Source organism: Rhinolophus ferrumequinum, chromosome 15 (genome assembly GCF_004115265.2).
Source record: "Rhinolophus ferrumequinum isolate MPI-CBG mRhiFer1 chromosome 15, mRhiFer1_v1.p, whole genome shotgun sequence".
Taxonomy (NCBI): domain Eukaryota; kingdom Metazoa; phylum Chordata; class Mammalia; order Chiroptera; family Rhinolophidae; genus Rhinolophus; species Rhinolophus ferrumequinum.
The window spans coordinates 35,388,683-35,404,196 of record NC_046298.1 but is presented as its reverse complement, the minus strand read 5'-3'; the positions used below and the strand labels follow the sequence as shown (position 1 = coordinate 35,404,196).

The window sequence follows — 15,514 nt, the reverse complement described above, 5'->3', positions numbered from 1 at the left end:
GCCGCGCCGCCGCATCGTCCGCCCGAACCCGGAGCCCGCCCCGGGACCCCTGGGCGCGGGGCGGGGCGGGGCCGGCGCCGGGCCGGGGTCGCTCCGCCGGCCACGCGCGGTCCGGACGCCGCGGCGCTCCGCTCAGCGGCGCGCGCGGCGGAGGAATGTGCGCTCGGAGGCGCCGGGCCGCGCCCCCTCCTCCCGCGGCCGCGCGGGGGCGGAGGGACTCCTTTGTGGGGGCAGGAATGCGAGGAAGGAGACGGCGCTGCGGCCTCTGGAATGTGGGGGAGTGGCGGCGGCGGCGGCGCCGGGAGCGTGGAGGGGCGCGGAGGCCGAGCCGGGACGCCGCGCGTGCTGCTCGGAGCTGGCCCGCGGGTGGTACAGCGGCGAGCCGTGGCCGCCGTTGTGCGCCTGCACCGTCGGGCCTCTGGAAGGATCTCGGAATCCCGCGGGCTGAGCGAGAGGCGGCTCTCCCAGTCCGGTCCGGAGAAATAGGAGCAGTTGACAAACGTTTCCCACATCCTCCCCCATCTTACTTCCCAGCGCCGCCACACTTTCAGACTCTTAGGCTCTTGGCGGGACAAGTTCAGCCTTGGGGTGAAGGGCTGCGCCCGCTCCGGGACCCTGGAGAACACTGTGCATCTGACGCAGATGCGCCTCCAGCACCTCGCGTGACGCCACGAGCCCCAGCCCGTCCCTGGGCCATCTGGTTAAGCAGTGGTTTCAGGAGCCCCCACATGCCTGGTGGGGAAGGCGCCTCGTGCTAGGAGCCTGGGTTGGTTGGGGACTGGTCCTTGTGTCTGGTCGCTGTGCGCAGGCCCCTAAGTCCAGGCCAGGCCTAAAGCAGACCTCACTATGAGCCGGTGCTGGCCGGTGAACCTCAGCTGTGAGCACCAAGTGCAGTCAGTCACCAAGAGATGTGAGGACTCCAGTTTTTCCAGCACCTGCCCTCAGAATCTTGGGTGAAGGGTCAAGGGGAGGCTCCTGAAAGCCCCTGCGCTGCCACAGGTCCTGGGATGAGAGGCCTTGGAGGCCACGGGTGGGGTGGGGGGAAGAGGAAAAGAGGTGACAAGAGTTTTGTCCCCAAAAACACAAGCTGCCACGCTTTTGTCATACATTTCAGTTTGTAGGGAAGAAAAACAAACCATTATCCGTCAGGACCTGGTAGATCCAGGAAAACAACCTTGAGTGGACGAGTTCTCTCTTTTGCAGCCCCACACCTTCAGGGAATCCCAGCAAGGCATCCACCATGTCTCAAGGATCAGGGAGCCTGGACAGGGAATTGTCCTGGTGCAGAATGACCGGGGTGTCTGCCCTCAACACTGCCCATTCTACCCAGCAGCTACTGCTCCTCCCCAGCACCTCCCAGAGCTTGCGGAATTCCAACGTCCTCGCCCCCATGCTCAGGGAGAGGGGGGCAGGCACAGGCAGAGGCAAGTCTTTTGGGGAACAAACATTCAGAGGAGCCATCTCATGAAAAGTGATCTGCTCTGAGAAAAAGACAAATCAACAATGATACCACATTCTCTACCATTTAAACATGGAAACATTGACAAGACTGGTGAAACTTACCTACGCATATTTTACTGGTAGGAGTATAAGTTGGTACAGCCTATCAGGAAGAGCAATTTGGTCTTATTAACATCCTCACAAACAAAAACACTCTTATAAGCAGTAATGCTCCAAGAATCTATTCTAGGAAAGTGATCCAACATGCAGATAACAATGTAAGCACAAAAGTGTTTATCATATTTATGTATCTATGCAGTCCTAGCATCTCCAGCCTTCAGATAAGGAGTTCAGAGGGAGCTCTCTGCCTCTGAGATAGTTCTTAAATGTTCCATCCCATCTTCCCCACTTAGCCCTTCCAAGATTTAAACAATATATTGGAGTCCGGGTGAGCTAAAACACATTACTCACTCTAATAGTAATAAATAGCAACAACAAAAACCCACAATCAGAAACAGAAACAACCCAAAACATTTGCTTTCTCATTCCTGGCCATTTGGTGGCTATTCTTGGTTGGGGGGAGGAGGGAGCGGCGGGCTGTCCCCAGACAGGAAGATGGTGGCTGTCCCAAGACAGGAAGATGGTGGCCACAAAGACCATCAGCTCTAGGCTCCAACTCATTGTGTGAAAAGTGGAGAGTACTGCTGGGGTACAAGCAGACTCTGAAGATGATCAGACAAGACAAAGCAAGTCTGGTCATTCTAGACATCTTCCCAGCCTGGAGGAAATCTGAAAGAGAGTACTACGCTATGTTGGCCCATATTGGTGTCCATCACCACTGTGGCAATAATACTGAACTGGGCACAGACGATAGAAAACACTACAGAGTATACACACTGGCTGTCATGGATTCAGGTGATTCTGGTATCATCAGAAGCAGAACAGAACAGACTGGTGAAGAGTAAATCATGCAAATTTTTTCTTCAGTAAAATTGGCCAAATCTTGTTTAAATTAATTATAAGGTAATTAAATGTTCCCTGTTCAACATTAGAACAAAGTACTTCCATGAAGTGGGAAATACATTAAGCAATTTATAAATACATTAAAAATATTTCATGGTGTTGGGAATCATACCATTGTCATCTAAATGGATACAAGGTAGTATTTAAAATTGTGTGGTCTTATCTCTATGTTACCTGGATGTGTCCCAGACCCCATCTTCTTTTGTACCCTCATTACGCTGGCTCTTTCTGAGAAGCACGGTGGGGGAGAAGGAAAACACAAGGGCTGCCTCCCGGGGTTTGGAGCATCATCTATGGATTCGCTGCCCAGCCGCCAGTGATGCCTTCTCTGTCCTCCACTGATGTAGGGATGTTCTCTGTGCTCACCTCTCTCTGGCCTTCTTCCTGGGGCCAGTGGTGTGTTGGTAAATGTCCAATAACCGGTGCTCTGGGGGAGATTGGTACAAATCAGGAGCCCTGGTGTATAACATTTGCCAATACCACCATGATCAATTTCAAACTACCAATATGGTGTCACTGAACAGAGTTTGGAAGAAATGGGTATAATCAGCTTTCAAAAGCTAGTCTGAGCTGGCTCCGACTACCACTGCCAGGGGCCCACCGTTGGAGAAAGGAAAGGTTTCACAAAAGAATTGCTGGGCCTCTACATCTATCATCCTCTCAAGTTAACTAGAAACTTCCCTTTGTCTAAGCAAATGGACACTCTGAGGCCGGAACACACAGGTTCAATAGTCTCACACCAGGTCCTATAAACTACCACCTTTTCCTTTTAAGGCCCCAGAGGCTGATCCTACCCACTCTGTCCACACTAATGGTGTTTTTTTAAAGAGATCCCCGAGTCTCTCCTTGTAATCTAGTTTCCATCAGACCCCCTTATCAGTCTGTAGTGTCTGGACCCCAATGATGGACACAATTCAGGGGTTTTCCCACAGTCATGAGATACACTCAGATGTTAATCAAACAGTGGCTGCGTAACTTAGGTTAACTAAAGAGGGATGGCATGCGGTCAAAGTCCACGTGGAGGAATTGCTGGGATCCACACTTCCTTCCCTCCCTTCAGGCGGAGGCAGTCTTTACCCTTCTAATTTTTCCTGGGGATAGCAGCAGGAATCTTTCACCTGAAGTACTTTATACCTCTCCTAGCTCAGCTCCCAGGGGCTGGTGTCCCATAAACACACAGCACCAGACCCAAGGTGCATTTTCTGTCTGACCCACTGGGAGGCCGTCTACTGAAGTTGTGCCCAAGGGGATTTTTCCATCCCTTCTTCTCTGAGGCCCAGCTCTTTCAACCAGATTGAATCCAACTTCCCCTGATCCTGGTATCCTCTTAGGCCTCACTGGGGGCACAGCAGTTTCAAAACATTGACAGATGAAGCCATAGACAGGTTGGTTCCCCAATCTAAAAATTAGGGTTAGTATCTGATAATTAGTTTGCTTCCTTCATCAGGGATCAAGTGCCAATCTTGGAAGAACCTTCACTTTCTTGCCCTGGGACCTTATCCTGCACTCAGGAATGGGAATTGATGCACAAAGTTTGTACGAGGCAGACCCCAGCCAGACTGCAGCATCATGGGAAGGAGCTATTGGGGGAGGGAAGGGGGCAGGCAGAATCCTACAGCTTCCGGATCAAACTTTTGGGCTTGAGGTTGGAGCGTGTTTCAGTGATGCTGGACGCTGCCACTGGGGCCAACCGAGAAGCGTGGCAACACATAGGACGTGGGTCCTCAGATCCCCATGCCACCACCTATTGCTACCGTGAGATGAGAAGTTGGGTTTCTTTGCACACCAGCCCTTAATGTCTTAGGGCTTTCAAAGGTTCCTACGTAGGCTGGCAAAGTTGGCAAGGTTTTCCAAGTGCAACACAGCAGTGCAGAAGAGGGATGTAGAGGGATACAGTGTGCACAACGCCTACATTTTTCTAAGATTGATTAATTTCCTGAAAATCAAATGAACTGAAGATTTCTACAGTGAAAACCTGAGGACCTTCTTGGCACCTTGTACATTCTAGTACAATTTTTGCTCAGAGCCTTTCCCTATGTAGTAAATCACCACTCATTGCAAGATTAAACTTTAAAGTGAGTCAGAAATTTAGCAAAACTTCCAAAAACATTATTTTACCAGGAGGTAACTGCCTTCAATATATAATCAAACTGCACAGCGGTGTCATACTCCTATAGTTAACTCAGTTGATTTAGTGCGAGTTCACAAATTTCTCGTTTCTGGCTAGGTTTTAAATTAGATGTAAGGGGGAGAGAGATTCCCTCTGTGTGCAGAATGCAAATGTATTCCCAGTATGAAAGTTTCTGTCAAAATACTTCTCTAAATATATCCTCCTACAAAACGGTCAAATGGGGATTCTGAACCTTAGGAACACTGGCACATGCAAATGGGAAGCCTTCACCACTTCTACAAGCCACAATAACTACAAATACCTGTCAACATTTTTAATAGTTTTCACTTTCTGTAAATTAAAAAGGGCTAGTAGAAAGCATCAATTTGCCCGTATTCCATAGGGCAAGTCCACTTCAGACATGTGTGCCACCAATGGTCAATTTTCAGGAACAGCCACACCTTTATTAACCAAATCCTTTCTGGCAGCTTCTAATAAATCTCCTGGTAACAACTTGGCTCTCTTCTTAGTTCTCGGAAGGCTCAAATGAGAATTCTTCCTAAGTCACAGCCTAGCAACAAGGATGAGTAAAGCTGACTTCAAGGTTGGACCCGGGAATCGCTATAACTTTCTCATGCCAACTTGTATTTTTAATAATGTTTACTGCCTTTCTGATTTCAATCATGTAATAGAATGTACTCAGTACAAAACTTGAAAAAGTCACATAGGCACAAAAGGAAAATACAGACCATATTATCTCCACTTTTATTATTAAAGTTTTCAGAGAAAAGTTGGATAGTACAATGAGTAATGTGTATAGGCTCCACCTAGACTGGATGCAAATTTTGCTTTTTTCTTCCTATTTTGCTGAGCCATTTAAAAGTTGTAGGTATTACAAAGCTCCATCCCTAATATTCCAAGGATACTGTCCTACATAAGATTATCACACCTAATAAAAAATCCCATTATCACCTAATTTATCCCCTTCTCAAATTTCCAATTGTCACAGATTGTTAGTCATTTATTTTGCATTTGAGTTCTAGAATGACCCACATTCTGTACTTACCTGGTTGTTCCCTCTTAATGTTTAACTGTTCCTCTACCCCTCTATTTCCTGTCAGCTGGAAATTAAGTCTAGATGCTGGGTTAGATTCAGGTTTGGTGTTTTGTTTTGATTGCCTAGGTGCTCTTTGTTAAAGGTTTTGGCATCCACTGATGATTCTCATCTGGTCAGTTATTTCATTAAGGGTTCAGGGTCTACATTAAAACACTGAATCCTTGTAGTACAAATGAAGAATTTCCATTTCAGCCTTCAGTATGTAGATTGATCTTTGGGACCATGGACTCTCCAGGTAAACTTCTGTTGCCAGACTGCTCCCAATGAGGCTAGAGGATGGTTTGTCAGGCTGTATTTCAGGCTGAAGCTGCTGTGGAAACAACCTTGAGGAGTCTTACTTTCAGTTCCCCCACTGAGAAGACAACTCACATGGGAAAACCATAAATACACGGCCAGATCTAAAGTGTCTCCACACTCCAAGCTCACGAAGGCAGTTTGGATCTGTTAAGTCTAGTTGAGCAAGACCCTTATAGTCAGACTTGCCTTGCTGATGGTTTAAACCCTGATTTTAGAAAATAGGTAGAAAATGGACAGAAACTGCTGGAAAAGGCTAAGAGTTGTTGAGATAAAACCACGGGTCTGCCAAAACAGAAACACACCTCTACAGATCAAACTGGCATTTACTGCCATGTACATTCAAACGAGAAAGAAAACAAAAGAACACATACAAAATGCCAGAAACACACTGCTGACAATTATGGAGGGTGAAAAGGCACGGTGAGGTTTTAAGGAATGAAGAAAATTTCCAAATTCAAATTTCTGGAGCTTTGCAGATTTCAAAATTGAAATGATTAACAGTTAACCGAAACTTATCTCTGAGAGGTGGCATTCCAAGATACTTCATTTTTATCTGTCACATAGTTCTATAATAAAAATTTTTTTTTTTTCCTGGAGGAAAATGGAACACCTTCTAAAAATCTAAAGGCCACGTGAACCTCACGGGCTCAGATGGGTAGGGGTCCAGCTTGCTCACAGCTGCTGTATCAGAGGCTGGAAGCCAGCCCACCTGGAGGCATCGAGCAGCTGGCTCCTGAGGGCTGTTTTGTTCAAGATTTTTCTGAAGGCTTTGATTACATGCTGACTTTACAAATGATCCAAAACAAGGAGTAAGAGTTAATAAGCTGGGTGGCAGTTAAGAATTACACAAAGTGGGACAGTATAACCAATTGTCAATTTGAAATTTAGTTGACTGTGGCTAGTAACACCGATGGCAGAGGCAGAGAGTTGGGGAAAGAGCTTCATGGGTTTCTGTTATCTGCAAATTCAAGGCACATCTGTGTGAGAATACCGTACGACCAGGGACCTCTGGGGTCCAGGACAGATGTGAGTGCAGACCCACCGCATCTGTGGGCTGGAGTGGGACCTTGAACGGTACACTCAAGAAGGGACTCCAATGAACTGAGGGAGCAAGCAGTCAGAGAAGAATGTAGAATGAAGGAAAGATTCTCCCCCTCTGGAATCTCAAATCCATGGTCCCACGTTACTGGGGCTGGGCCAAAGATCACTCAAAATGCTTTCAACAAAAGGCCAACTATTTACAACCCAAATTTAAAAAGCAACATTGCCACTAAAAGCTGTATTTTAGAAAGTACTCATCTATGGCAGAAAGTGGAGATCTTTTAACCCTGACATCTACTACAAGTTACTTTTTTAAAAGGAAAGAATTGAGCACGCTGCAGTAAATATGATGGATAAACCCAACAAAGTAGCAGACACGTGAACCGTGCAGGCATGTATAACAAGTATGCAGATGCCATTTATTTGGTCCATAGGTACAGTATAGCTTTATTTGAGTTTTACAAAACATCAAATATAAATAACTTGAAATTGTAACAATACACAAAAATTGGCTTCTTACATGGACATACCAGGCAGTACAAGCTGAAAACTTGAGTAAATTAACATTGTTTTACATTAATATATACAGTGCCAGGTAACATTTAAAAACACGCTTCAATGCATAGCACTTGATACTTTTTTGAATCTGTTTCAGTCAGTTAAGAGTATGAAAATGGTTAGATCTAGGCTAAAAATAATTCTTCTTCTAACCAAAAATAAAGGCATAATATTTATAACCAGGTATCAACTTTACTAAACCACAATATTTTAAACTATTAAATGATACCTAAGGGTATTTACATTAAAAAGGCAACATGCATTGTGGTGTTTCACCTCATGACTGGTTATGCAAACGCTTTGTTCAAAGGGTTTTAAAACTATCTTCCTACTTCCCACAAGGCATACCGCAATGTGTCTAATAGTTCTAGCAAAATGAATGCTTTCAAGAGAGCACAATCATCTTCAAGTCTCTGGTCAATTTTTTTCCCCTTTGGAACAAAGGACATAACAAATAACCCGGGTCTGCCAGATGCCCTAGTGCAGTCAGAGGGTTCTGTTCAGAGGCATTTCTGTTCAATCTAATGCTATGACATCATCAAGCTCTTCTGTCTGTTCTGTGCGTGACTTCTTTGCACCGATATTCTCTTTCTCATCTAGTTTCCTCTTGCGACTTCTCTCTTCTGCACCAATGTCAGCATTATCTGAAGGACCTTCTTCATCTGAGTCAACTATGAGCACATCATCTTGCTCTTGTGCTTATTTCAAAAAAAGGAAAAAAATGGTTAAAAGTGTGGGAGCTACTAGTGGCTCACTAATATCTTATGTAAGTGAAAAGCTAACTCTTCCGATATATACCAAACTTAAGAATGGCTGCCTTTAGAGAAATTTCGCTTTATACATTACGTATTTCTGTACTGTTTTAATGTTTTCCGTAACAAGTGCTTATTTCTTTTCTAATCAAAACAAAAAATTGTAATAAGCATTATATAACTCAAAGGAATTATTACAGTTCCTTGTTTCTATTTCCCCAACAGAAAAGGGGAAGGTACAAATGCTAATACTGGTAGTAATCACACCATCGTCATCGTCACAAACAATGTCTACATAGCACTTACAATGTGCCAGGAACTGTTCTGAGCACTTTGCATATAACAACTCATTTAATCATCACAACAACCCTATAAAGAACATTATTATCCGTTTTCCAGACAAGGAAACTGAGGTAGAAAGGTTGACTTACTTGCCCAAGGTCCCACATTAGCAGAGGATGAGGTCAGGATTCAAACCCAAGCAGTGGGCTCTGTAGTACATGCGTTTAACCTAACACTACAGTTGGTTTTATGCCCCTCCACCCTATTCCACAAACTCAAAGGCAGAGTACCTACGTTACTTATTGCTACAGCCTCCGCAACCTACTCACCGTAGGGTGTCAGTAACTGCACATTTCAAATTATGATTTTTAAAAAAATTACCATAGTCCCTTCCTCAAAGGAAAATGAATGGACCTCTCTATTTTTAGAAGGAAAGAAAGTCATGAACTCTGGGCTAAACTCTACATAGTCTCAAAGTTCATCTTTAAAACTCACAGAGAACATCAGAACCAAGAACAACCACATTCCAAAAAACACCAAAAACACTGGGTCAAAGAAATGGAAACAGATTAGTAAAAAAAATCAGTAACTTTTCTTCGTTTCCTGACTTAAAAGAATGAAGAGGTGTATGTGCACTGGGGGGTGGGGCAGGGTGGGGTGGGGGGTAGTAAACATCCAAATCCAGCAGTGAAGCACCAAACACCAGACCTGACCACCCAGGGAAACAAAGTCTCTGATGCATTTTCCCAAAGACATACTGGTTCTGAGAAAACTGTGAAATGCTACAAGTCTCTACTTACCAAGCATCTATCTGTTCACTCAAAATAGTCAGATGCACTGATCTGTTGCCCCTAAATAAAACACAGGCATACAAAATCCAAAACTACTACTACTAAGAATGAACGTCTTTATGCACTACTAAACTCACCGAAATTTCCAGTTGTAAAAACCCACAAACAAAAAATAACAAAGTATTTCTATTTTCCTTAAGAATATTCCCCCGTTTTAAGTGTCTTCATAGTTCATACATTCAAAGCTCCATGAAAACAATCAATGCCAAACCAACACACACCTCCAGTCCTGTAGATTCTTCTTTATGGTCGACGTTCATAAAATAATCAGTGTTTCTATACAGTCTTGTTTGGTGGGTAATTAACAACCTGCAGGCTGGGGCCATGACTCACCTGTGGACGTGGAAGGCTGAGCTCCATCGTCACTGCCATTGGTTATGCTTTTAGCAGCCTCTTCAGCTTGTTTGGGCCCCACTTTTTCTGGGGCATCACCAACAACTTCAAATTCAACATCTTTTCCTAGATCTTCGCTGTAAGAGAACCACGCACTATAAAACTGGACCACCACTATGACTATTCACAAAAGCAGAGGTGCACTGTTCCTCAGAGCTCCGAGTGCACACTATGTACATCCGAAAATGTTTGGACTCTGCTTTTCAAAGAGCTAAAATAAAAAACAAGACTGTACACAACACATTTCTGTGGTAATTCAAAACTCTTAACTCTCAAATGGTCAATACCACTATACCTTCAAATCAGGGAAAGGGTTTCTAAGTGTGAAATAACTTATTGCTAAAGCAGAAAACTGAGCCCAAAAACTCTATGGCTCAATGCAACTCTGTGGTATTATTTCTTTAGCTACTGTGAGAAAAGATTCTACACACTATTCTAATCTTGACTAAAGAAAGTAATTTGGTATTTTAGGAGTAGGATTACATGGATTCTGGATGTCCCCCCATCTTCACAGGCAGCATCCTGCCTTTATAATGAGTTCTCAAAAACATGTATGAAAGTTTAATGCATGAATGTCACACAAAAGTCTTACATTATAAGAGGGGTTCTGTTCCCAGAGAGCCAAACAATATGATTAACCAGCCCCCCAATTATGCCTCCTCTTTTAGACACCATCTGACGTACTTCCCTTTTACTGTACATGTCCTTTCATTGTCTTTTCTTTCTCACCTGAACATAAACACACCACTGACATCCAACTGGTGTCTAACTGAGGCTAGAGATCATTCAGCATGATCTATCTTTGCCTCAATGGGCTAACTGATTACACTTATTATTAATCACCCACATTCAGTTTTTCCTGTCATTTTATGCTTTTTATAAAGCAAGTATATAAAATACAATCTTCTCCAAACAACTACACAAGCTGTATGTTTGCATAGAGAAGGTGATACTGGCAAAACAACTGGATACAGCTGGCAACCCTTTATGTTGGTTAGATAAGTACCCAGTAGTCCTAAGCCAGGGTGCAGTTTAGGATACCAATGAACACGCACAAAAATGCATCTGGTTCAACAGATAAAATTACCAAAGTGGAGGACCACCTGTATGTTACTTATTATATATATGCAAATATTCTGTCATGCAAGCACTTTGAATGCTTTTTATTTAGGATGTAAAATCAAAGAAGAAAAATACAACTTAGAATTCTATATGGGGTAATTCAAAATATTCTCTTGTTATTGTTCCAGATCACAAATGAAATATTTGTTTTATGGGACAAATATTTCTTCTAATAAATATTTAAAAACAATTGGAGGTTTTATTCCAGCTTAATTCTCAAAATGAACTCACCTCTGATTATTATAACTTCAAACATCTAGATTTATGCCCTCTTTTTGATCACCCACCATTGACCAGTTACCTTAAACATTTTTTGCCTATCCCTTTTATTTCTGAATTCCCAAATTTTTCTGTAGGTCGAATCTCAGGGAATTCGGAAATAACTGTGCAGTTAAAACATACTGTGCAGTTTCAAATGAACAGTAGAGCTTAAGGGTAAAAAAAACCCATTTTATCTCCATCCACTTTTTCTTAAGTGTGTATATTCAAATAATTTCTTATACTTAAAATATTACTAGTTCCTACCTATGAAGGATGTTGATCAATAAAGTGTAGTCCTGAAGGAAGTCATCTGCTTGAAGCCGGCTCCCATTTCTAATTCCAAACTCTGACAACTTCTTGTGATTATTAGCTAGGAAATTTGAAAGGAATTTGGATACGTTAGTTATATCTCCTTGGAGTAGTCACGTTAGTTTTAAAAAGGTTACTCCCCTATTATAAGCTGAATTGTGTCCCCTCAAATTCTTATGTTGAAGCCCTAACCCCAGTACCTCAGAATGGGACTGCATTTGGAGATAGTGCTTTTCAAAGAACTGCTTAAGTTAAGATGAAGCTTTTACGGTGGGCCCTAATCCCATCTGGTATCTTCACAAGAAGCCAAGGATAGAGACCTCAGGAGAAACCAAACCTGTCCACACTTTAAGATCTCTAGCCTCCAGAACTATGAGGGAAAAAAAATTTGTTATTTAAGTCACCCTATCTGTGTATTTTGGCATGGCAGCCCTAGCAAACTAATCCACTAAAATATTAGGCACTTAGGAATTCAGCCCTGAACACTCAACTACCACAACTATTTCAAGGGCACCAAACGGAAATTCTGAGAACCGTCTCCCATTCAAACCAAATTAATCTAGAATCCTAAAGAAGTCAAACACAACTTTTCGAGTTCAAAATATATTCTATGTTGTGAAGAGATTATCCACAACTTCAACAAACTGCTTTTTAGCAATTTTTACAATTCAGAAACATGAGGAAACTTGAAATAAAATTTTCATTTCTCAACATAAATTTTCAACATTTCTCCATAAAGAGCTAGTGGGGCCTCCCAAAAATAAATACTCCAACCTAGTTCTATCTTCCACGTCATTTCTGTTTCATCTGAATATCCCCAGTATGTAGAATGTGCTTAGCACCCAGTTAGCACTCAATAAACCTTTGCTACATGGATTATAAATACTGCAATGAAGAACAATCCATCCAACAAACTTTTGGTGTCACTACTTCCTACCTATTCTAGAGCCTTTCTGCCTCAATTATCCTTTCTCTACTGCATGTTCAAATGCTCCTCTCCTAAACTGTAACAGAACTCAAGTCTCATCTACAAAACTGCATCCTCTAAAGCACAAGGAATATAATTAATAATACTGTAGTAACCGTGTGGTGTCAGCTGGGTACCAGACTTCTTGGGGCGACCCCTTTGTAAGGTATATAAATGTCTAATCACTGCTGTGCATCTAAAACTAACAGAATATTGCATGTCAACAGTAATTGAATAAAAAATTTTTTAATAAAAAATAAAGTCTTTGAAAAAAAAAAGAAAAACCCTGCTTCCTCATCTTGCTCCCTAGTCACACTCCCTCCTCACAACACTCAGTCCACTTTTTTATTAAATATTTGTTCTTTGAGGGGCACAGACATACAGAACCTGCTGGCCTGTCTCCACAGTGCCTGACACATACAAAGTAAACTATATTTTAAATTCTATTTATTATGCTTAAATTTACCGTATTGTGCCATATATAATGCACACTTTTGGCCCAAACTTGTGAAGGAAAAATAAGGTTGTGCATTATACATGGGTTGTACTAGTTCTTGTATCGATATAAATGTTTTTAATTATTTTATTTATTCTTATGAGTTAAAAGTGTAACTCTAGAAATCAATAACAATATCCGTATGCAAAATAGTAGCCTGGAATACGATAATCGGTTTTGTTGAACTTACGATGATCTTGCACCGATGAAGAGTTCTTGCCATTCAATGGTGCATAAATATGGTACATTTGTTACTGGTACATGAAATTTCTTGTGCCTTGTATCTGTTCCTGTGTTTTATAATTATTTGTTACATAAAATTTCTTGTACCATAATGTTAAAAAAACAAATGCTAAAATTCCTTTATAATATAAAAAATAAGTACCTAAATGTATACAAATAAAAATATGAAGTTAAAACAAAAGTTTTTTCCCTGAAAGTTGGGCCAAAAATGTGGGTGTGCATTATACACAGGAGTACATTACACATGGCAAAATATGGTATGTAATTTTCTATATAACCAAACAATCTTTTTCTTTAATTTTTATTATTTCTCACATTGCTCGTAAGGAAAATGCTTTGCAAGTATCTCCCTACCCTGACCCGGAAACCCAGAATAGTTTCCAGTTCTTTTACATATTTAACATTTTAATCTACCTGAAATGTCCTTCAAAAGTGATTAGTTCCCACTCAGACTTCCATCCCCAAGACCTTTCACACATTCCCACTTACAACTCCTCAGTCCTGATACAGCAAAAAGGAAAACAGATACTGTGCATTCTATCCTGGTGAGTTAGCATCCTCTGTAAAGCCCGAGTCCTGGCAGCAGTTCTGGGCAGGCCGAACCATGCTACTCTTCCTCACCTGCGCCTGGAAGTCTCCCATTGCAAATCTGAAATTTGTCATCTGCTTCTATCTTAGTAAAAATTGCCACTCCCTGCGTTTTCTTCCTCCCTAACTGGCTCCTGCCTCCACTCTCGCACCCTTAACTCACCCTGTGCAAATTACACTGGAAGGTCAACCCTTTAATTCAGTGCTTAGCCCTGAAGCGAGTGAGACACCGGGGGAGGGGAAGACAAACAAACATTACCTGCACACCATGGAAACCCTCCAGTGCACCTCCAGTGCACCACCACGGCCAACCCCACAGCACCCCACCTTCCACTGAAACAAAACAACTGGCCATTCCCAAAGCCTCTTATGTTGTTTTCTAACTCATGCCTTTGTAGACGCTGCTCATTCTGTCCAAATGCAGACACTCCCTTCTTTGCCCAGAGGGTCCTTACTTCTTCAAAAACTGGCCCAATAGTCCTCTTTCTCCTGTGACCGTCCTCCCGCCTCTTTAACAAAGTTTCACTTCACACACTCTTTTTCCACAGTATTTCTTAAGACTGTACTAAATCCACTTGCTGATAAACTCTCCTTCCAGGCTATAAAGAACTTCAAACCAGAGACTACTATCTTAGTCATCCTTGAATTGTGAGCACCCATGATCATGCCTTTCGCACAGGACTCCTCACGTATTTAATAAACGCCATCTCATCCTCAGCAGCACAGGTATTTTGTGGAGAAGGACCACATTTAAGCCACTGAGATTCTTGTTCAGTTTCTATTTTTAAGGTCCTAGCATCTGAAAGAGCTGGCTAAAACTAAAGACAGCATCTAGTCATAAAAAAACGTTTTTTAGTGTTTTTTTTAAGACAGCTGGCTAGAATGGGCCTAAATATTCAACTAGACGACTCTTAAAATAGACTACTACCCAGCCAAAACATGGTCTCCAATTACTCATGACCTACCGCCCCGAACAATTTCTAGACAGGAACTATAGTCAAGAATCCGAACACTTAAGTTTTAATTTAAAGGCTTGACATGTGAATCCCCATCAGGATGTGGCAAAATGTACTGAATAAATGACCACTGAACAAATAAGTGAATAAAATGTCAATTTAAAGGGAAAACAATGCCCCTAGATTTTGAAAGTAATGGCAAAATTTGGAAAATGAGAAATCAACTAAAATAACCCAACAAATGTGATGCCAAAGTGACAGAAAAGGTGGGAAAACTTTAAGTCCAATCAGATTGATTAATGTAGACTGAACCAGAACCAGAACCAATTCTCACAAAGAAAGTTTAAACAGAATCAAATGCACTGTACCTTGTATAACAAATGCATTAACAAAAGGGATGGCCTGTTTGAACGTGAAAAATAAAAAGTCTAGAAAGCCCAAACTGGGCACTGATTTACAGCACTACCTTCTGCTCTATAGCAGGAGCAGGCTATCAAGGCTTAGATTACCTACTATGATCTAATAACCAGAGTCATCTTCTCATTACCATCTAGGTCCCAGGATCAATGATACAGGCAAGACAGTTCCTACCAAGTGGACAAGTTCCTTCCAAGTGGACATTTGGAGTCACTGTAAATGGTGACTGTGCACTGGGTTATTAAAAAATATTCCCTGAGACACGCTGACAACACAGAGTTCCCAAATCTG

At 42.2% G+C, this 15,514-nt stretch overlaps 1 protein-coding gene across 1 annotated transcript in view; it reads right to left on the bottom strand.

Annotated features, from left to right (window-relative positions):
* Window positions 1-7,426: 7,426 nt before the first annotated feature.
* Window positions 7,427-15,514, bottom strand: part of UBA2 (ubiquitin like modifier activating enzyme 2) — a 31,002-nt gene continuing 22,914 nt past the window's right edge. The window contains exons 15-17 of the mRNA XM_033127607.1: window positions 11,512-11,617; window positions 9,805-9,941; window positions 7,427-8,284 (exon numbers count right to left, since the gene is read on the bottom strand). Coding sequence (XP_032983498.1) covers window positions 8,103-8,284; window positions 9,805-9,941; window positions 11,512-11,617 — 425 coding nt within the window. The 3' untranslated portion in view covers window positions 7,427-8,102. The remainder of the gene's footprint in view (window positions 8,285-9,804; window positions 9,942-11,511; window positions 11,618-15,514) is intronic.